At 42.3% G+C, this 22,982-nt stretch overlaps 1 protein-coding gene across 1 annotated transcript; it reads right to left on the reverse strand.

Annotated features, from left to right (window-relative positions):
* Positions 1 to 2,972: 2,972 nt before the first annotated feature.
* On the reverse strand, positions 2,973 to 22,540 carry YBX1 (Y-box binding protein 1). The gene is made up of 8 exons (XM_070786730.1): positions 22,228 to 22,540; positions 21,476 to 21,539; positions 11,577 to 11,610; positions 8,769 to 8,858; positions 8,169 to 8,471; positions 7,971 to 8,053; positions 4,241 to 4,506; positions 2,973 to 3,363 (listed from the first exon to the last, which is right to left on the reverse strand). Exons 1-7 carry the CDS (start codon positions 22,391 to 22,393, stop codon positions 4,272 to 4,274), a joined length of 975 nt encoding a protein of 324 aa, XP_070642831.1. The 5' UTR covers positions 22,394 to 22,540; the 3' UTR covers positions 2,973 to 3,363; positions 4,241 to 4,271.
* Between the last annotated feature and the right edge of the window lie 442 nt (positions 22,541 to 22,982).

The raw sequence follows: 22,982 nt of genomic DNA on the forward strand, positions 1-22,982 counted from the left end.
TTCTTAGCCTCTCTCTCAGTAGACTTGTGCTGAGGACACTCTCTTTGAGCTTTTAGTAGTGGCTTTCTTTTTCTAAACCCAGACTACTGTGGTGCCTGATAGTGGGCTAATTCAATTACACCATTGCCACTTTTAAATCCAAACTTCCTTGAAGCCCATGCCTTCAAGCTCAGCTCACTCTCCAGCAGCACTCCCTGACATTCCAGGGCCTTCACCACACCTACTTCTATCAACACCTGAGGGAATTTCAACACTCAGGATCCCTGTGAACACCATGGTCTATTTTTGACCCCTTTACCTCTGGTACTGTCTTCCACACACGATCATAACCTGAACTGTCACCACCAGTGCCCCAGGTCTCCACGCTTGTTGGTTGAAGGCCAGCATCTCGTTCTTCCAGCTTCCTTAAACTGTTACTCCACCAGATGGCTTTGGAACCGTGTCAACTCACAGACTCATTCCAGTCACCAAAGCAAGCTGTGCTCTCATCGGCTTTTACTAATAAGGATACACCTCCTAGATTTGGGGATGGGGGAAGTGGATGCTGAGGGCGATAGCATCAGCTTTAACTTTGCACTCACTTAAAAAAAAACTTACTTGGCTCTGCTGGTCTTTGTTGCTGTGTTGGCTTTTCTCTAGTTGTGCGTGCATGGGCGTCTCACTGAGGCGGCTTATCCTGTTACAGAGCACAGGCTCTAGAGCGTTCAGGCGTCAGTCATTGCAGCATGTGAGCTTCGTAGCTGTAGTTGCCCTGCAGCAAGTGGGATCCTCCCAGACCAGGGAATGAACCCACTTCCTGCACTGGCAGGCAGATTCTTTACCACTGAGCCACCAGGGAAGCCCTCTGCATTTGCTTTCTGTACCTTTACTCTTTTGCCTTCTGTTGGATTCAGCTGGCCAAGCTCGGGTGAAACCCAATCCTCCACCTGCTGGCAGTTCTACTTCCTTGGTATACTTATTTTCCTATTCTCCAAGACAACTATTTTACATCTTTTTCTCTCCTCTAACCTCTAATCTCTCATCTTTTCTAAAACCCAAAAATGTCATTAAAAAAAAAAAAAATTGAATTTGAATAGATGGATTAACATCATTCTCAATATCCATGAACATGTAAATCTTCATTTTGCTTTAATGTCTTTCAATAGTTTTGCTTCCTCCCAGATTTTTGGAAAATGTTACTTAGTTCTACACACATTTCCTTGATACTACTGTATTTATTATACGAAATACATTGTAGCTCTTTACCGACTATCCATTCTTGACTACCAGCTCTTCTGGTTTGTCACCACTATCACCCATTCCTTAAGTATTACCTGACTGCCTAGGCTATCCAGTACAAGCTTCAACAGAAACCAAAAGCATCCTCAATTAATTTTAGAGGAACAAAACAGACAACAAACTTGATTTGACTGAGTTGGCACTCAGTGCCTTACCCGCTTCTGTGCTCCAGCCACACAGGTCTTCAGGAATATGAGGTATTCAAACTGTTACAGTGGGAAAACCAGACTGGAGGGTAAGCAGCTAGGGTAGAGCTGTCAGAGGAAATCGCTGCAGCAGGGCACTGCTGCCACCACCCCTCTCTAGGCTATTTAGTCCTCGTACATAGTGAATTCATGATGTGCTGGGTGACACGAGAAAAATACACGAGAGAAAAACAGTGTTCTGTTTGCAACACTGGCAGCAAGACTACATCACAAAAAGCTTTCTTCCTTGCCATGGTTTTCAGAATCACATTCTTACATTATTGGATTATATAAGCAATGTTGAAATCGTTTCCCACAACATATATCCTAATGCATGCAACTGTTAAAAAAAAACACTACATTTTACATACCATGAGCAGTGCTCAATTGTCCATACCATCCAAAGAGTTGGTCTCAATTTCAGAAAAGGCATTTCAAGGTGTTAACTGATACTAGCCCAGCTACTTGCCTATTTTTTCCCACTTTATTCACCAGTCCCCTGAACTAAAACTACCACTGCAATGCAACTCTTGGTTCTGTGAATGCCAAGCCCATTCTGAACAGGCATACAGCACTGCATGACTCCCAGATACACCTCTCTAGCCAACTGTATATTCCCAAGGTCTCGAAAACTGGCCAGAACGATCCAGAATGTCTCTAGATAGCAGTCATTAAATTATTCCATAAAGGAAAGTAATAAGACACTATAAAACATACAACATGCTAAACAAGGGTGCTGAGGACACAATGAATGTCACTGACCTCTATATTCTCTAAGCAGCCTTCCCACAAGCATTCCATCATTTGTGGTTACCATCTCTAGTACCCAAGTAAAGGAGCTGAGCTGTGTTTACTGAGTATATCAGTCTCTGTGGCAGACATCTGCTAACTAAGGTGTGTGTCCTTCAATCTGCAGGCTGAAATAACTCACAGTCCTGTTAGTCTCCACTAGAACATGCCGTCTCTTTACCACTGCCTCCCAGTAAAAGGAACTCACTCTTTGGAAGGAATGATGCGAAAGCTGAAAGTCCAGTACTTTGGCCACCTCATGCGAAGAGGTGACTCATTGGAAAAGACTCTGATGCTGGGAGGGATTGGGGGACAGGAAGAGAAGGGGACGACAGAGGATGAGATGGCTGGATGGCATCACCGACTCGATGGAGTCGGTGGACTCGAAGTCACTCGACACCACTCGATGGACTCACTCGTGAGTCTGAGTGAACTCCGGGAGTTGGTGATGGACAGGGAGGCCTGGTGTGCTGCGATTCATGGGGTCGCAAAGAGTCGGACACGACTGAGGGACTGAACTGAACTGAACGGGAAATGGCCAGATTATCGTAGCAAATTCTAATTTTCAGTACAGGTATGCTACTCAACAAATGATTACACATTTTAAGAACATTTCCTTGAGTAAATACCACTAAGTATCACCTATCTGCAGAGATTTAAGCTAATAACCAGCTAAGTCCTTATAAACTAAAATGAAGCAAGGCAGAAATATACAACAAAGACAATTATTTAAGACCTTTATTAACAGGTGCTTGCAGTTTGTTGACTTTTTTTTTTTGAAAAAATCAAGCTGTAAACTTTTATTACAAATTAAAAATGAGGTTCTTAAAAATCTCAACTTGACCAGATATGAAACAATTTAAAAACCTTTAAAGGTGTATTGAGAAAAAACAGGTTTTTTTTTTTTTTTTAAAAAACACGTTTGTCATTACCAAAAAGAGACGTCTTTAGGTAAAAATAATAAAAACCCCATGCTGCATAGATAATGCAGATAGTTCTAGTTATCTGGTCAACAGGCAAAAAGCAAGCACTTAAGGTCTTCAGCTCCAATCTTTTGTTCATTTCTTATTGCTGGAATTTCATATTCATTTCTTCTTGTTGGATGACTAAACTGTAAGAGAGAAAAAACAAGATTTTTAATTACCTTCTATAGTTCACTGCAATCTTATAGTATATCAAATTGCTCCAGCTCAAATTAGCTAGGTAGGGAAGGTATTAACACATCTCATACTGGTTTACCTTTACACAGCAGTTCATAACAGGAGTGGGCATTGCTATATAATAAGAACGATTACTTGTAGGTTCTGAATAACCTTTTGACACTCAAAATGGGGGAAAAAGTCTCACTGGCTGAAAATGATAATTCTAGAGTCAAACAGAGACAATACAGGTCTCCTAGAATCAAGTAAAAAGGGAATCCTCTTAATTTTAGAATTGATGATGTAATGCCAAAAGCCACCACATTCCTCAAACAGACCATACTGGTCATCACCACCTACGTTTTTAATCCGAGTAGCTATCCCACTTATTTTTGAAAATGAAGAATATCACAATGTAATTACTTGTTAGGGTAAGGTTAGCAAGACTTTCCTCAGCGCACTGCTGTTTGTGTGTGCGCTCAGTCATGTCCGACTCTTAACGACCCCCAAGACTACAGCCCACCAAGCTCCTCTGTCCATAGAATTTTCCAGGCAAGAATACTGGAGTGGGTTGCCATTTCCTTCTCCAGCTTACTAGTAAAATCATCCAAGAAAGTTGACAAAAAGGCCCTAACACAAAAGATACAATGTAAAGCTAGGCCAGAGTATGGCTCTGACATACAGTCGACTAACAAAATGACATTTGAGTCATCTTAAGATTAGTTTGGGTAGAAGACACCGTAAGTTTATGTGGCTTACCTTACCTGATGAACTGGGTTTTCCTCTCTCTCATTAATGGACATCACTCATGACTGCCCAGAGGCCAGAAGGCCATCAAGGCTCACTTACCCGGATGATGGTAGAGATGGTAAGCCGGCATTTACTCAGCCCCGCCCTGCTCAGCCTCGGGAGCGGACGAATTCTCAGCTGGTGGATCGGCTGCTTTTGTCTCTTTGCCATCTTGTGGTTTAGGGTTTTCTGGGCGTCTGCGTCGGTAATTAAAGTTGCGGCGGTACCGACGTTGAGGTGGCTGCTGACCTTGGGTCTCATCTCCTTGGTTTTCCTTATCTTCTTCATTGCCGTCCTCTCTGGGCTGTCTTTGGCGAGGAGGGCCCCTGGAACGAACATTGTGGAAGCTTGCAATGATAAAACCTGCTTTCTTTCATCAAGTCACCAGGTCAACACATCTGCCCTTTCTGTTATCAAGTGGTGTGCAGGCAGTTTATCAAAACTGAAAGAGTAAACTTGGTTTTTACTGCACAAATTGAATATGACGACTCGGTAAAAGGATTTGGAAGTGTAAACTAAGATGACCATTTAAAACTGATGTTAATAGTCTCATATTACCCAATATATCCATATATATACCCAATATATTCATAGATAATTAAGTGAAGGTTGGGGAGCCTGGAGTGCTGCAGTCCATGAGGCCACAAAGACTTGGACACGACTTAGTGACTGAATAACAACACGCTCATATTACTCAAAATACCCATAGTATAACCTATTCCAAAGTTAGCCATGGAAAGACTAAAGCTGTACAACACCATCAACACCCTGATGCTATTTAAAAACACGGGTATTAAAGTAACCAGGTTTGGAAACAAGTGCTAACCTTTATAGATGAACATTTGTTTAAAAAAAAAAAAAGGAGAAATCAAAACCAGAGAAAAGGTATTATCTTCATACACATCAAAGTACACAGCAACCATTAGTTTGGGAAAGGCAAATCAAAACCACTTCATACACACCAGGAGAGCCATAATCCCAAGGCTGAAAACAATCATACTGGGGAAGGGATGGAGAAATTCCTCAATACACTGCTGGCTGGTGTGACTATAAAATGGTGCAGCAGCTTTGGAAAACGGTTTGGAGACTAAATGACCTAGCAGTTCTACTTCTAGATCTGTATCCAAAACAATATCCATTATGCATTATTTTAACATTCACAACAAGATGGGAAAATAACCCAAATGCCCATCAACCAAGTTAACGAAGAACAAATGTAATATCCATACAACGGAACCTGATTTGGTCATAAAAAGAAATCAAGTACTAATGATAAAGGCATGAATGACTAAAATACATGAGGTCAAAGCCAGACACAAAAATGTCCAAACTAGGCAAATACAGAGATAAGGAAAGCAGTAGCCAGGGGCTGGGGTAGAGGGGAATGGAGAGTGACTGTTAATGAATACAAGCCCTTTTTTTTCTTTTGGAGGGGACACATGATAACTTTGTGAATACACTAAAGACGAGAGTCACACACTTTAAACACCAAGATTATCAGCATACCTTTTACACCTGTGTAGGCCATCCCAGCTCTAACTATTTAAGATTCCATTTTTCACCTCTAACCCCTCCAATCTTCCACCTTCCCCTCCCAACTTCCCCTGCCCCCCGCAGCCCCCACCACACCTCTTCTCCTGGAACGGTTTCCCCACATTTTGGGGAACCAGTCTGGCAAAACTGCCCTGGCCCTCCCCTGTAGCCTTCCAGTGGCACTCCCCTGTAGCCTTTTTGAATTCTAAAACCCCACCTTTCAAATCTTAATGTCATGTTCCATTTTACTACCCTTTTCCTATTGTAATTATCACGACAGTTCCATGTAACATTGGCTTTTAGATTCTTTCAGTTCAGTTCAGTCGCTCAGTCGTGTCCGACTCTTTGCGACCCCATGAATCGCAGCACGCCAGCCCTCCCTGTCCATCACCAACTCTGGGAGTTCACTCAGACTCACGTCCATTGAGTCGGTGATGCCATCCAGCCATCTCATCCTCTGTCGTCCCCTTCTCCTCCTGCCCCCAATCCCTCCCAGCATCAGAGTCTTTTCCAATGAGTCAACTCTTCGCATGAAGTGGCCACTTTACCTCCCATGCAATTCTCGTTTGCTACTTCGGTTCTCTCAGTTTCAAGCATTCCACTCTCTAGTCACCCTTTACTTATTTTCCTGGTGTATTCCAGGAGTCTTGTTCTCCCACTCTTACGTCCACTAGGACCTGTAATCCAACAATCCTATCAATCATTCTGTCCCTTCAGTTCAGTTTTGTCGCTCAGTCGTGTCCGACTCTTTGTGATCTTAACTCTTCCTTAATCCTCTTCTCTCCTTTCTCTCCAAGTATAACGTCTACCACTAAAGATTACCATCAAACCCAAACCCAGTATCTTTGAGTAGACAAATGCTGAACAAATCTAACTGCTTAATCTGAGGCTGCTGCTCAAAATGGCTGCAAAAACATAAGCATGTTTGGTGGACCCACTTTAAATTTGTGATCACTGTTATTTGATTTCCCCCATTTCTCTTCTACAGATAATTTCACATATTTGTCCCAAACCTCTCACCCCTTTCCTTTTGATTTCACCAACACACTGGTGCCCCAAAACTGACTTTTTACACATGCAACATTCATGGTTCCCAGCAAAAGACATCCCATTACATGGACCAAACCTAATCCTAACTGAAGATAGCTGCAGCAGGTAATTCCCTGACAAGTATCCTTTTTTTTTTAATTGAATTTTTTAGCCTACAAATAAGCTCTTATTTCTCAAAAAAAAAAAAAAAAAAAAAAAATCCTTTCTTAATGATTCCTTTCCCTTTACTGCCACCCCATCTGTCTTCCTTTCAGCAAAACTCCTGCTACACTGATCTCAGATTTCTCACAATTTGCTCTTGGATCTGCATCAATCATTTCACCCCCTGGATTGTAAGTAGCATGTGTCATTTACTACTCAAAAAATTCCTGACTAAATAGTTTGGAAAGCCCTGCATTCATCGATAGATTATAATAAATATATTCAAATGAGACCACTAAAACTGAAGCACTCAACAAAAATTCATGTGCTATTTTTAAACACACCAAGGAAACTAGGTAGAAAGTTGGAAAAGTTCTACAACGTAACAAAAAGTAGACCAAGTATATTGCCCTTGGGATTTAAAGGGACAGAGCATGAAAGCCTATTTTAGGTCGTTTATCACTATCACAGATAAACATTTATCACTATTTAAGAGCTGACATTGTGATTGATTGCAGTATTTCAATAAGGTATCTATGTCTAGGTTTAGAATAGTATGCTACCTGTTAGTTTTAGGGATCACATCTGGAGACTCAATATCTAAAGACCTTTTACTACATATATGCATTAAACCTGTCTGGCCCATGAAGCTCTACCCTAATTCCTCTAATAATTAAACACCTTCTGTTAAAAAGGTATGCTTACCTTTACTTTTCTCCCTCCCAATGAATCAGGTCTTAAAGTTATAATACAATGCAGTTTAAACTACTATTCTCTTACCTGTTAAAGGACAGAAATGAGAAATTCCATACCCTCATTAGAGTAAAACAACAACAAAACCAACTGCAAAAAGTAGACCACATCTATAAAGCTGTTTTTAACCAGTGCCAGCAAAGATGCAAAGAACACATTCTCAAAGATAACTGACTTCAGGTTCACCTCTTAGGCATCTGATGAAAGAAAATGTGAAGTGTTAACAGACAAATGACTGAAAAAGCCTGCAGAAGAAGCATGCTGCTGCTGAGTTGTAATACATGCTTGAAACAATCGTAAATGCAAACTGTACCTGCGGAATCGTGGTCTGTAGCCCCGATACATATTCTGTCTCACTGGTCTACCTTGTTCTCCTGCACCCTGGTTGTCAGCACCCTGAAAAGGGAACGGAAACCAAGCCAAATTTTACTCAATTTACATTAGTGTAAAAACCCAACCAGACACAAGTCTGAACACAGCAGCAGTTAAAAGTAAATAAAAGCACGTTTACCTCCATCACTTCTCCCTGCACAGGAGGGTTGGAGTACTGTGGTCGACGCCCATAGGGTCTCCGCATGTAGTAAGGTGGGAACCTCCGCCTGCGGTAGGGCCGGCGCTGTTGGGCCTGGCCTTCGGGAGCGCTCTCCGATCCCTCATTCTTTTCCCCACTCTCACTATTCTGGTAGTTCTGCTGGTAATTGCGTGGAGGACCCCTGCGACGTGGATAGCGTCTGTAATGGTTACGGTCTGCTGCGTATTTACTGCCTTGCACTGGAACTCCACCAGGGCCTGTAACATTTGCTGCCTCCGCACCCTACAAAAGCCATCATACAGTGATCGTGACAACGGAATTAAGTACATGCAACAAAACTTACACAAAAAATACAAAAGGATCTCTGTGGCCAGGGGTGCACTGAAATGATTAAACACTAGTTCCTCGCTGTTCTGAAGAGGTAGCCCTCTATCTGCAGCCAGCACATTAGGGTTGGTGCACCTGTGTTCAAGTGGTCACCTGACCCATCCATGCACCTTAGAGCCACCATCCTAATGGATGAGATCTCCAAAATATTTCCATACTGAAGTCAAACCTTTACACAAAAAGCATCCTCACCTTTTCTCCTTCAACAACATCAAACTCCACAGTCTCTCCATCTCCTACACTGCGAAGGTACTTCCTGGGGTTATTCTTCTTTATGGCAGTCTAGTAATATCACATTCCAAAAATAGATTAACAGGGGAGAATAATGTGCTTTTTCATTTAAAATGTACCAGAGTCAATATTATTTTAACTTGGATATACACATAAAATTAGCTTTAAATAAGACCAAACCATCAATAAATTTAGGAAAACAAGGACCAGTGCTAACCCCCAACCTCAACCAAAATACTCCAATCTTACAAGGCCCCAGCATTTTATCACTATTTTCCAAACTAAAACAAGTAATTTAACACGCAAGACAAACACAACTATAAACATGTATTTTAAAACGCTTTTTGCAAAAGCATTATATGTAGCTTTGAACAAAATGAGGATATCCATCTATCCCCAAAGACTGCACTTAATAGTAGAAGCTAGCCCCACATAGGGCCAGTTTAGATGACAGGCGAGTTTAGTTTTGCATGCGTCAAAGTTGACCAAACCAACTTTGTCCCTGTGTTACCAGATCAAACTCTGTTACAAATGTCAACCAAAATTCTTTCCAACCTGATTGTGGGAATACTTCGATGGAAATGCAATTCCCATGAATTAACTATGACACTTTTTAATATTCTGTTGGTTATTACCTCCCCAGAATACATTATATCTCTCATTGTTACTCATTCTCCAGACTTGTATAAACAAAACTAAAGGGGAAGAATAACATCTCACATTTGTAATACTTTCATAAAGTACTTTCATGCATTACCCACTCAATCACATTATGAAGATGTGAGGCATCATTATTCATTCCTCTTTTAAGGTAATAAAACAGGCTTTAAAAGTCAGGGGACTTGCCCAAGGTCACAAAGTAAGTGGCAGAGTATGGACTTTTCTAAATCCAGGTCTCGGAACTCCAAATCCCATGTTCATTCTACTATATCACAGCGGTATCCATTACGGGATCACCCATGCATTTCCACTCCAGAGGAGGCAGGACAACCAACAAATCTGAAGCCAATTAAGCTCAAGTTGCCCAGAACTGCAGTCTCCTTGTACCACCACCAAGACCTGAGCAGCCAAAGTCCTAAGAAACAACTAAATGTTGAAACCACCTCCAAAATAAAGAGGAAAGCATATTGGTGACAACTTGTGGGTTGGTACAAGTGGGTGACATGTGTTCAGCCAAATAATTGATCTCATCTGTCATCTAAACTGTCACAAAGTTTTCATACCTTTCATGTAACTTTCAATTATCTGCAGTCATAGGGGATAGCAGAAATATGGGTTAATTAAAATCCCAAGCTCTTAATTTGGTCAGTATCAATTCTCTCCTGCACATTCCCAGACCCTTCACTGTTGCCCAAAGGCAGCAAGACTGGCAAGCCTTGCTGTCTGTCTCTTGTACCCAAGTCTGCAAATTCCTTCTAATATGCAGAAGGAAGTAAGAAACAGATTAAGTATTGGTACTCTATTTTATAAAACAAACATTTGTTTTAATGCAATATTTTGCCTGAGCAGTCCTGTATTTGTTTACAATTTAAATGTTTCCATACTTAATGTTTGACCCTGGGATTACTGAACAGGCTTTTGGATGTACCTAGAAACTGATCTGGTTTCCCCCTCAATTGTCACTGAGTGGTCTACAGGTCAATGCAGAGAGCTACACACCACCAACTTGAGGCAGCCTTTCCAAGGAAGTATGCTGCCAGCCAAGCTCACACCTGCCTGAATAAAGGCATGCGTGTGGTGACTTTGTCTTTTGATGTCTACATCACAGTACAGTGGTTAAAAAGTTCTTAAAGAGCGATTTTCAATACAAGTCAATAATATTTCAATAGTCTTAGTAAAAAAACAAAACAAAACAAATCCACCCCCCGCCCCCGGCAGAATTCATAGAAGTATGCATTTCTAAACATTTTTCCTACCCATTGCATTCCTATGAAGAAAATTAAGTCCAATGAAGCCTACGATATACTTAAGGTCGAAGTACTATTGTTCATTTGGCAGCGGCTTACTTAAACAATAAACTTCTTAATGTTTAAAGTTTTCCCAAATACTTTCCTTAAATAGTACTTGTGGAGGGAAGTCTGGCATGTAGCACCTATCCTGTCAGTCTTTTCCTCTCAAACACTGAGGCTAATCTAAAAACTATTTAATAAGTAATTCCCAACCTTGCCATACCACCCTTTCACTTAACCTTAAACTAGCAAGGATTTCTAAATTTTCCAAGCTGGTAAAAATTCTCCAAACATAAAAACGTATCTTACCCATTCAAAGTACTTTAGAACAAACAGAAGGATCTATGCAACAATGTCCAGTTTTTCAACATTTGTCTCAAATCAATGTATTTTGCAGCTCTGGCCTATTTCCCCCATCATTACTGTTATCTGTCAGAGGTAATTCTAACAGCATTTGAGTGTGTTATGGACAGCAACAGTAAGTTCGAATTTAGATTAATGGAGGTTTTCCATTTGTCTGAAATTAGGTTTGAAAATTTAGTGTAAGGAATCAAGTAAATTCAACATTTTAAAAAGCTACAGCTATTAACAAAACAAAATACCAACATGAAAGGCCTATTTTACTTAAGTGAACTGCCAACACAATGTTTGAATGTACACGTTTTTAAGCTGTACTACCCCTCTTCCTGTGGGGACTAAATTGTTTGCTAAGTGGACTTAATAATACCCTTTTTACAAGGAACAACAGTTTAGAAGACATACACCCTTTTCTTCTCACAAGTTTTGAGCCAGAAGTGTAAACAGCCACAGGAGCACTCACCTGGTGTACAAATACATCTTCCTTGGTGTCATTCCTACAAGACAGAACCAAGTAGAACAAGTTAGAAAATTGAACACTACATTGCATGTTGCCAAAGATTAAGAATGCGCTCGATCCTTTGAGCCTTCCCCTCCCCTTTCTAGAGACTTTCCTGGCTGCCAACCAGCCATTAGGAAGGAAATTAAGAATCAAAACAAAACACAACCAGTAAATCACAATGGTTTTACTAACAACTGTCTTACCACCTACCTCAGAAGCATTAAAAAACGAAAAAGACAAAAAGTGTGACTTACAAAGCCATTAAGAGGACAGAAGTGACTAGCAACATATACTGTCACTTCTCATTCTACTAAACACTAAAGGTATTCCAGCACAAGCCATTCGTACCTCTAAGAGCATGGTTACTAACTTAAGTAAAGGAGAAGAGATCACGAACATACTCTCATCAATTACTAGCTTCCTTCCTACTTCATCTTTACTATTCTGAATTCTCAACTTTCACTGAGGGTCAAAAGGATGACCTCAGAATGTACAATACCAGGAGTGAGCCCTAAATATAAACTACGGACTTTGAGCAATAAAATAATGCGGTCAAATGTAGATTTATCAATTTAAACAAATGTATCACTTGGTACAGTACAGCAGAGGTGGTCATGGATACAATCTGAAGGCCTGGGGTACATGGGAACCATGTATTTTCTGGTCAACTTTGCCATGAACAGAAAGTGCTGGTAAAAATACTGATTACAATAAAGCGACAGATTACAGTGAAGTACAAATATGAACACTACCAATACCGACATCATTCACATGGCAAGCACTGTTTGTGCCAGAAAACCAAGGAAGTGAAGATGAACGCAACTTTTCACTAGCACACAACCCTCTTTTACTTCATTGTAAGACATCATTTTTACACCAATCTTCGTTATTGTTTAGTTGTCTCTTTTGTGACCCCCACGGACTGTAGCCCACCAGGCTCCTCTGTCCATGGGATTTCCCAGGCAAGACTCCTGGAGTGGGTTGCCATGTCCTTCTCCAGGGGATCTTCCCCATCCAGGGATTGAACCTAGGTCTCCGGCACTGCAGGCAGATTCTTTACCACAGAACTACCTGGAAAACCCACACCAATCTTTAGTCTGTTGTTAAGCAAATATGGTTGAAATACTGCTTCAGGGCTTCACAAGTGTTAAAGGAAGCAACATTTGCCCTGAGTATTAAAGAAAATGAGAAAGATGTTCCCAGTGGAGAAGTCATGGACATGAGTAAAACCAACAACTAGCAAATTCAAGTTGAGTTTAAAGTGACTGGAGAATACGACCCGGCTTTTGTGGCTGTGTGGGTGAGGGAGTAGATTTGAGATACCGTTCTTAACTTAATAGGGGAAAAACTGTGAGTGAATGGATGTTAGAAGTGAGGGGGCAGTGGTGAATGATTTGACTTTCTAGAGATTGGGAATTAATGTGATGATACTATTAGTAAAAAGAACCACTGGAGGAGCAACATTTCTAGACCTTTACTGACTCACCCACCTATTTGTCAGTAGGTCAGAGTTGAGAAAGGACTCAATATTCTAGTGTTTATGCACCAAAAAATCCATATAGCATGGGATTATCATAACACAAGGACATTCACAGAAATAGGATTAATTTAAAATCTTCAAACACACCCCCCCCCAACCCAAGGCAGGGTGAGTGAAAATTGACCTCATAAACTAGTTAAGTATTGTTTAGTCACTAAGTCGTGCCTGACTCTGCAACCCCATGGACTGTAGCCTGCCAGGCTCCTCTGTCCATGGGATTTCCCAAGCAAGAGAACTGGAGTGGGTTGTCATTTCCTTCTCCAGGGGATCTTCCCAATCCAGGGATCAAACCAGAGACTCCTGCAATGGCAGGTAGATTCTTTACCACTGAGTCATCAGGGAAGCCCCACTGAATATTAGGAACACTTAGGAATTAACAGCCAGTTGGATTATCCATCTGTCCAACAGGTCCACATACATCACCCAATTCCACAGCCACCACTAGTTTTCAAATGCAACATGACTGAATTTCAAGCTCTAAGGGTGTTCCAAAGACAGGGGGACATTACTTTCATTAATGGGAGTAAAGGATATAAGACTTGCTAGATGACTAAGGTAAAGGATATTTGGTACTGGACTTCCATGTAAGTAAATTTATTACTAGAGTTTTGGGAAAAAAAAAAAAAATAAGTACTTTATGCTTTTAACATGCATTAAAATTTCCGTAAAAAAAAAAAAGGGGGGGGGGGCAATTTTGGAGAGAGGGATTTTTCATTACTATCAACGCTGCTGCCCATCTATCTGGGTAGCCAATATATCATATTTTCTAATGTAGCTGCAAATAGGTATTTACAGACTGAAAATACACACCACAATAAAAAGAAAAGCAGTTGTCTATGAATTTTACTTTAGGGTTGTAAAAGGAATTTCTAAACATTCACCAAATACTTATCTAGTCAGCTGATCTAGTTTTGCAACTTGTTACACACGGGAAAAGCTTAGATACGTAACAGCTTATACTGTGAGGGTTTAAGTTTCAGATACTTTGCCAAGCATTTTACCATACCAATCTTCACAATACCAAGGTGGGTGCTTTTATTTATATTACCACGCATTCTACAAATTAGGAAAATGAAGTATGCGGTCATCTGCTTACAGTGGTAGAATCTGACTCTACAGGCCCTGGTCTTTATCATGCTGAGAACTCAAAGAGGACCTGTTTGGAAATCTTTACTTATTTCTGCTTTAGAGGTAGATTACAGGATACGGTTTCTCTAATTTTGGGAGAGAACAGTAATAAATAACAAGCCGGCTGGAGTATCCCTACACACCCTCACCTGCAATAGTTATATTCTGTGTAACTGGCCCAGGGTCTGCTACATATTGCCCCCTCACCACCCTCAGCACATGGAAAATGCAAACACCATTCTTTGCTCACAAGCCACATAAAACCAGTTCTGTTCTGTGTGGGTTTGTTGATTCCCAATTACTGCCACTTTTAACTTTTTTCCAAAGTCTATTCTTTCATATTATTCCACCTTATTAGGTCTTCCTCTGATCTACCGTAGCCACAGGACTGACAATGAAAGAAGAGCAAACCCAACTCATTCAGTTCTTTAATAACGTTGGGTATTTACTTGTGCTAGCTAACTGGGCATTGTGCTAAGCACCAGAAATAAAAATAAGACATGGTCTACTCTCAAGAATTTCTATCTAGAAGGCCGCCAACACTCAGTCTAATACAGCAGCTGAATTACCAAACACAGTTGCATACTATAGTATGTTAACAGAAGCAGAAGATAACAACTATACAAAAAAGATCTTCACAACCCAGATAATCACAATGGTGTGATCACTCATCTAGAGCCAGACATCCTGGAATGTGAAGTCAAGTGGGCCTTAGGAAACATCACTACAAACAAAGCTAGTGAAGGTGATGAATTCCAGCGGAGCTATTTCAAATCCTGAAAGATGATGCTGTCAAAGTGCTGCACTCAATATGCCAGCAAATTTGGAAAACTCAGCAGTGGCCACAGGACTGGAAAAGGTCAGTTTTCATTCCAATCCCTAAAAAAGGCAATGCCAAAGAATGCTCAAACTACCACACAATTGCACTCATCTCACATGCTAGTAAAGTAATGCTCAAAATTCTCCAAGCCAGGCTTCAGCAATATGTGAACCGTGAACTTCCTGATGTTCAAGCTGGTTTTAGAAAAGGCAGAGGAACCAGAGATCAAATTGCCAACATCTGCTGGATCATGGAAAAAGCAAGAGAGTTCCAGAAAAACATCTATTTGACTGTGTGGATCACAATAAACTGTGGAAAATTCTGAAAGAGATGGGAATCCCAGACCACCTGACCTGCCTCTTGAGAAATCTGTATGCAGGTCAGGAAGCAACAGTTAGAACTGGACAAGGAACAACAGACTGGTTCCAAATAGGAAAAGGAGTACGTCAAGGCTGTATATTGTCACCCTGCTTATTTAACTTCTATGCAGAGTACATCATGAAAAACGCTGGACTGGAAGAAACACAAGCTGGAATCAAGATTGCCGGGAGAAATATCAATATTTCTCAATAAGTGGTGCAGATGACACCACTTATGGCAGAAAGTGAAGAGGAACTAAAAAGCCTCTTGATAACAAGTTAAAGAGTGAAAAAGTTGGCTTAAAGCTCAACGTTCAGAAAACTAAGATCATGGCATCTGGTCCTATCACTTCATGAGAAATAGATGGGGAAACAGTGAAAGCAGTGTTAGACTTTATTTTTTTGGGCTCCAAAATCACTGCAGATGGTGACTGCAGCCATGAATGGATGTGAGAGTTGGACTCTGAAGAAAGCTGAACGCCGAAGAATTGATGCTTTTGAACTGTGGTTGGAGAAGACTCTTGAGAGTCCCTTGGACTGCAAAGAGATCCAACCAGTCCATTCTAAAGGAGATCAGTCCTGGGTGTCAGTCCTTCATTGGAAGGACTGATGCTAAAGCTGAAACTCCAATACTTTGGCCACCTCATGTGAAGAGATGACTCACTGGAAAAGACCCTGATGCTGGGAGGGAGTGGGGGCAGGAGGGGACGACAAAGGATGAGATGGCTGGATGGCATCACCGACTCAATGGACATGAGTTTGAGTGAACTCTGGGAGTTGGTGATGGACAGGGACGCCTGGCATGCTGAGATTCAAGGGGTCGCAAAAAGGCGGACATGACTGAGCAACTGAACTGAACTGAAGGCCTATCAATCAAAGAAGGAGGACAGAGTGGCAAGATGGGATATAGAACAAAAAGGTTAAGAGCTCCTTACCAAAATCATTGGAGCCAAGGTTGGAATCCTGGCTATTCCCATTATTAACTACATAATCTTGGGCAAGCTGCCTTATTTGTGAAGTCAAATATCTAAGTTTGTTTCCTAGAGGCCTTAAAAAAAAAAACAAACACAAGTAAAATGAATTTGATCATTTCAATATTATGGTCAACATTAACTATTTAAGTATTTTACATCCAGTTTCTCAAATGCCCAACAGACGCGTGTATCTACTACTGTATTGGACAGCACAGATTTACAATATTTCAACAGCGTCATTCCATGTATCACACACTGGTCCTTCCATTCTCCAGCAGTCAAGGAGAATGTGTATTGTATTCTTCTACTCTACTTCTTCGTGTTCACAAAACATTATTCACTACTGAAAAAAAATTTTAACACAGCTTTCTCACCTATCTAAAACTACTGATATAATTTTATTCTTATTCAGCATATAACACAGTAGTGACATCAAGGAAAAAGAAATCACACAGATAGCAAGAGACTGAAGAAAAGGGGATGTCATTTTGAGTTAAGAGAATGCCAAAGAAAAAGGAAGTCCTGTAGGGATCTAAAGAAAATGAAAGGCTCTTCAAAGTCCCTAATGTAGTGCAATGAAGGTAAAAAAGCATGTAGCCAACTACAAATTTTAGGAAACATTCTTTTTACTAGGTGCCAATCCACAATACTGCCCGAAAGGAGACATACCATATTGTCAATAAATGCTCTTATGGCATTATCTGAAGGCCAGCACACCAAGCCATTAATAATTTAATATGCCCAAGAGCATAAATTAATTTATAATCCTATAGTTATAAAAACAAAAGCTTCAACTCTCAACAACTTGGTGAAATGACTTCTGGCCAACTCACAATCAGTGCCTAACCACCAGCACATGAATCAATCCTAGAGCGCTGTGCATACAAGCCACTGTCTTAGGAACTACAGTCTGTTTTTGAAAAGACTGCCAATGACACATCAGACTTGGGGGACCACTCAAATGGCTTTTAACGCCTCCAGCCCCCTTGGAGTCAAAGTGAAATCGCTCAGTCACATAGCACACCATCAAATCAAGTTTTCTCTAGTGCCCCAGCATTTACTCATTTATGTTACACACTACATGTGATTTGGCTCTTCCCATGTGATCAAGCTATGATCAGTTTGACTTTAATAGCCTAAGAGGCTTGGCAATCATCTTTCTACAGGTCTACAAACTTTTAAAATTAACAGGCTTTGTGGGACTTCCCTGGTGGTCCAGTGGCCGAGACTCAACATTCCCAATGCAAGGGGGCCTGGGTTCAATTCCTGGTCAAGGAACTAGATTTCCACATGAAAAGTAAGACCCAGTGCAGCCAAGTAAATATTTAAAACAGGCTTTGTAGGGTCACAGACTGCTGTATATTTTCCTTTCTTTTAAACAACATTTAAAAGGCAAAACTGGTTCCTGATTCAAAGATCATATAAAAACAGAATGAATTTAAAGATAAAGCCTAGTACTCTCTCCTATAATTCCTTAATTGCCTCCCAATATTAGGTAGATAATCTGCATACTAAACTAGAACTATATTATGGCAATCCCTAACTACATGAAAAAGGCAGTGAGAAGTAGAAAGCTTTTCTATGGGGAACTAGCAGCATACAGGAGCCCTAGTGACAAGCTAGATATCACTTAAGAACCTTTCAAATGACCAAGAATACCACCTCCACCCCCAATCTGTAACCATATGGAAACAAACAAATTGTAGACTAGGCAGACAGCATAACAGCAGTTAGGGCACACAAACTCCAATGTGAGAAAATAAATTCAAATCCCAGCTCTGCTACTTACTAGCCACACTTCTTGGAGCAAGTTTACTCAACCTCTCTGTGCCATGCAATAGTACCTATACCGGAAATGTCGAGGATTAAATCCATTAGTTGACTTTAAGCATTTACTATAGTTCCTGGCATAAATATTTGATAAACATTAGCTACTCTTACCACCACTGTAATTAAGAATCAGTTATATACACATGAAATCCCCAATAGGGAGGGCCCCTAAAGGGAGACCAAACCTGAGAGCCACAATATAGTATTTTTCTAGGGAGGGACAGCTGAGCCTTTACTAGACCTTGGGTAATAAGTAATAAACACAAATGCATTAACAGAGGCCAGGCAGGAAAGGAAGTCAACAACAGGAGAAAACTAAGCCTAAAAGATGTGGTAAAAGAGAATGCATACCCCATTTACAGGTGGTAACACTCAAGGCGAGCTGATTTTCATTTGCTTGGAACTAAAGGCCCCCAAACTAAAATAGTAGCTCTTTAAAAACTCACAGATTAGGCACATTACCAGTTTGTGATCTCTTCTGTATTTGATTCTCTTTGCTCCAACTTTCTTGGCCACCCCTTACAATTAATTTAGCATTTTAACTACTCTGGATAACAGAAAAATATTTCTATTCTGGTCACTAAAAGATGCATGTCCAACTGGAAAATAAGTTGTTACTGATGCATGTCAATCTTTCTTAAATTTGGTGAGCATGGATTAATCCTCAACACCTGGAAGCAAAAGAGGAAACAGTTTCTAGATTCAAAATCAGAGTAATCAAACCCTGAAAACACTGACCCCATGCCACCATTCTAATGCTATCTTAAATAGTCTTGAGTGAAGTTTTTCATTATAAAATGAAAAATAATTCTGGGGGTTAATAAACCCCTCTAGTCACATAATCCAATTATCTTTCGTAGTCACAGAACACAAAATAACAACAATGAATTCCTAGACTACATAGCCCAAGAAAACAAAGCCAAAAAATTTGCTGTGTTAAAATTGACAGTCTTATTTATTTGGCACCTTTGATACAATACAATCCTTAAAAGAATAATTCTAACAAGGCTTTAACAATTATCACAAGCAATAACAGACTGAAAAAAGTTTATAATAATAAAGTACATTCCTTTAAATGGGACTTTTACATTAAAAATGTATTTTTAACAAATTGCAAAAACTTAAGAACCTAAAATACATAATTCATAGAATCCCAAGGTTAAAATTAGAGCTATACCAATCATCCCATACACTGTATCCTCAAAAACAGCACACATCTCACACACACACACACACACACACACACACACACACACACACACTCTCTCTCTCTCTCTCTCTCTCAGGAAAGCCAGGTGCCTACAGCCCTGAACCACTTGCTATACATTTTCCCTTATGCAAGGTAAACCTCTCCTGGACTTAACTTCTGTTAGGTTTTATAGTGCCTTGTTCAGAAGTCTCTGAATCATTGAGATGACCAGTTCAGAAGTGAGAAGCACATTTATTTGAACCAGTTAGTTTGACAAAACACTGTGGTTAAGACAATCCAAACGAAGGATCATTAAAAGCCAACTTACATTTAACTTGCCCTATCTGATGATCAAAAGAGTTGATTACAAGTTAAGACGAATAAATGAATGGTATCTCACAGAATTAACTTAGAACCCGAAGAACTGCTTTTACCTTGGATTATCAATTGTTCACTTACAAATATAATCTAGATCCATTTAACAAATGCAGCAGAACAGAAGGCACATATATGCTACAATCTTTAAAACACACAAATTGCTTAAAAGGCTGCAAATTATAGATCACTCCTAATAGGCACACCTGTGATAGCCTATCACCACACTGGGTCAAAGGTCAAAAGCTGTGTTTCTCAAACTGAGGTTCACAAGCTATAATCACCTGGAATTCTCCTTAAAAAATGTACTCCAGACCCAATGAATCTAAAGCTCAGAATGAAGAACTCAGGAATGTGCACTTTTACCCTTTCAAGGTAAGCACACAAATTCGAAAACCACTGGTTTAAGGGTGAGGCTAGAAAGGAGAATCAGATTAAGACTGAAATACTAACAAATTCAGAGATCACCTAAAAAGTGGTCAAACACTGGCATCAAAGCAGTCCCTGCCTTCCTCACTAGTAACCCATTATCAAAAAGCTGATGAGAAAATGTAGCCTTGGCCTGTCCCAAGGCAGTGTAAGAACAGATGGAAAATCCCTAAAGATTTTGGAAAAAATAAAATGTTTCCCCTCAGCTGCAAAAGTGGAAAACAGACTGTCAAATGCTTACAATCTCTTTTGCTCTCTGAGTGTTTAAGTAACTAATGGGTTTTTGCCAGCCAATTGTGTGTCTAGTTTTGATCTTGCCCACTTGGTTTCCCTCAGTAGTGTCCATTTCAGAAACATTTGGTATTACTTCTTACTCTTGAAGTTCTTTCAAACATCCAGTGTAATAGGGGTGTAAGAAAATGCTAAGATGACTGCATCATACCTGTAAGGCCAACACTGCTGTTCGCATGCAGTGCTCTACACCCTGTAACTGCACTGCCAGCCTGGGCAGCCATCTTGGAAAAGATGCCCGGCTGACAGGGACCACGAAGAGCACTGAGTGAACTGCAGTCACCATCCTACTGCTACAAACAACTCAAAGGATTAATCCTAAAGATGCACTTTGCAGCTCTGCCTTCAAATACAAAGAATAATGTAATCGTGGACTAAGGTCACTGTAAGCTACAACCAAAGCTTTAACAGGTACGACTGGGGGCGGGGGAGACAAGGAAGTAGGAGGAATAAGGCAATAAGACCTTAGTCAAAATGACATACTTGCATTGTCAAATCATGTTACCTCCAAAGGTTAACAAGTTGTAAATAACCTACATAATAAACAGCGGCACACATTTTCTAATACCAATTTCAGTAACAGAAAAGAATGAAGAATAAAAATGCGAGGGGTCTAAGCCTAACAGAATCACACCAGATCTTACCTTTCTCAGTTCGCCCTAACTGGTAAGAGATGGCTCACTCACTCTGCCTTTTAAATCGCTTTGTATCTTTCAAGTTAGCTAGAGATCAACATTTAGCTACAAAACAAAGACATCTCTAGGTCTCCTAATCCTTTCGTTCACTAAAGAAAACAAAACCCCACTAGCACTACAACCAGGGGTGGCAACCTACACAAGCGCCAACAACCCCAAGTTCGTAAAGCCTACAGACGGAGGAGAGCAATGCAAGAGGCAGGACAGGGCTTCAGCGGCGGTCACCTCACCTGTTGATGAAACCATATCCGTTTCTTACATTGAACCATTTTACTGTTCCCAAAACCTTCGTTGCTGAAGGAGAGAGGAAAAAAACCCACAATTACTAGACGTCCTTTTTCAAAACCGCCACGCTTCAGCATCCGGTGGCTCACGCATTCCCTGGCAGCGACCCACGGCCACCTGACAGCCTTTTTCCCCAGGGACCCCCGGCCATCCGCGCGGTCCACGTGGGTGAACCCACCGCAGCAGAGGCCCCGGGGCAGGCCCGGGCCGCGGGCCCGAGCTGGGTGTGCGCGGGGACCGCGGGCGGCGGCGAGCACGTGAGAAGGGGGAAGCTGCCCGGCCCACTCCGGCCTGCGTAGGCGGCGCGCCGCGCCCTCAGGGTACACGCGGAAGGGAGCGGGTGGGGGACGGAACAACGGCGTGCGGGCCCGGGCGCACGCGGCTGGCGGGCACGGAGGGGAGGGACCCCGCCGCACACGCGGTCGGCGGCGCGCGGCCGCACAGGGGGAGGGGCGCGCGGCCGCGCGGGGTCCGCAGGGGGCGCGGGAGGCGGCGCGAGCGCGCGCTTGCCGGGCACGCGGACCGGGCGGGCCAGCGTCCGCGAGGGCGCGAGTGGGGGGGCCTGGGGGAGGGGCGGCCGCGCGCCGCCGAGTCGGTCCCCGCCGGCCGCGCGCCCGCCGGCTCGCCCCGCTTCGGGTAACGGTTCCGCCGCCAGACTTCCCTCCTTGCCCCACCCCCGTCCACGTCCGGTCCTCACCGATGACCTTCTTGTCCCCGCCGGCAGGCGCCGCCGATGTGAGGCCGCCCGGGCCGCCGCTCCCTGCGCCGCTGCCCGTCGTGCCGGGCTTGGTGTCGGCAGCGCTGAGGGCGGGGGCGGCGGGGGGGGCGGCGGGCGGCTGCTGGGTCTCGGCCTCGCTGCTCATAGTTGCGGTGATGGTGACTGGGGCCGGCTGCGGCAGCTGCGGCTCCTCCCGGGGTGTGATGGTAACTAGGCCGGCGGCGGCGGTGGGGCTGCTCAGGGCTCTCTGGGGTCCGCTCTCCGCTCCCGCTACCGATCGAACTAGCGAGAATGGCGGGACGGGCGGGATAAGCCCTGCGAGCGACCCGCCCTAAGCATCGTTCAATGGTCAGTAGTGTTGTCAATCTCACCACCTGACCACAACTCCTAGTTTCTATTGGCTAATACTCTTTCACTCCTCCACTCTCATTGGCCTTTAGGCGGCTAATTCGACCGACCTACAACCGTTCCTGCCTCTGCTGCCGCCATAGAGACCGGAACTAGAATTAGAGTAGAGTCACCACGAGAACCATAGAGAACCCGAGAGGACGGGCAAGAGGGGACGTGACTTTCACGAGGCTGCAGCCGGGGTGGGCCGGCTCCAAGTCCAGGGTTGTGTCCTGGCCGAAGGAAAGGTACGGCCAGATGCCTGCGCCGGGATTACCCGGCCTGACCTGGGGGCTTGGAACGGGGCCCGACGACACCGTAGCTGCATGTGGAGAAGGCCTCCCTCC

Source organism: Bos indicus, chromosome 3, assembly GCF_029378745.1.
Source record: "Bos indicus isolate NIAB-ARS_2022 breed Sahiwal x Tharparkar chromosome 3, NIAB-ARS_B.indTharparkar_mat_pri_1.0, whole genome shotgun sequence".
Classification (NCBI taxonomy): Eukaryota; Metazoa; Chordata; class Mammalia; order Artiodactyla; family Bovidae; genus Bos; species Bos indicus.

Coding starts and splice junctions, on each gene's coding strand:
- YBX1 (XM_070786730.1), bottom strand. CDS start 22,393: ATGAGCAGCGAGGCCGAGACCCAGCAGCCGCCCGCCGCCCCCCCCGCC. Junction 11,611..21,475: donor GGATATGGTTTCATCAACAG/GTGAGGTGACCG, acceptor TCTGTCTTGTAG/GAATGACACCAAGGAAGATG. Junction 8,472..8,768: donor ATGTTGTTGAAGGAGAAAAG/GTGAGGATGCTT, acceptor TGGCTTTTGTAG/GGTGCGGAGGCAGCAAATGT.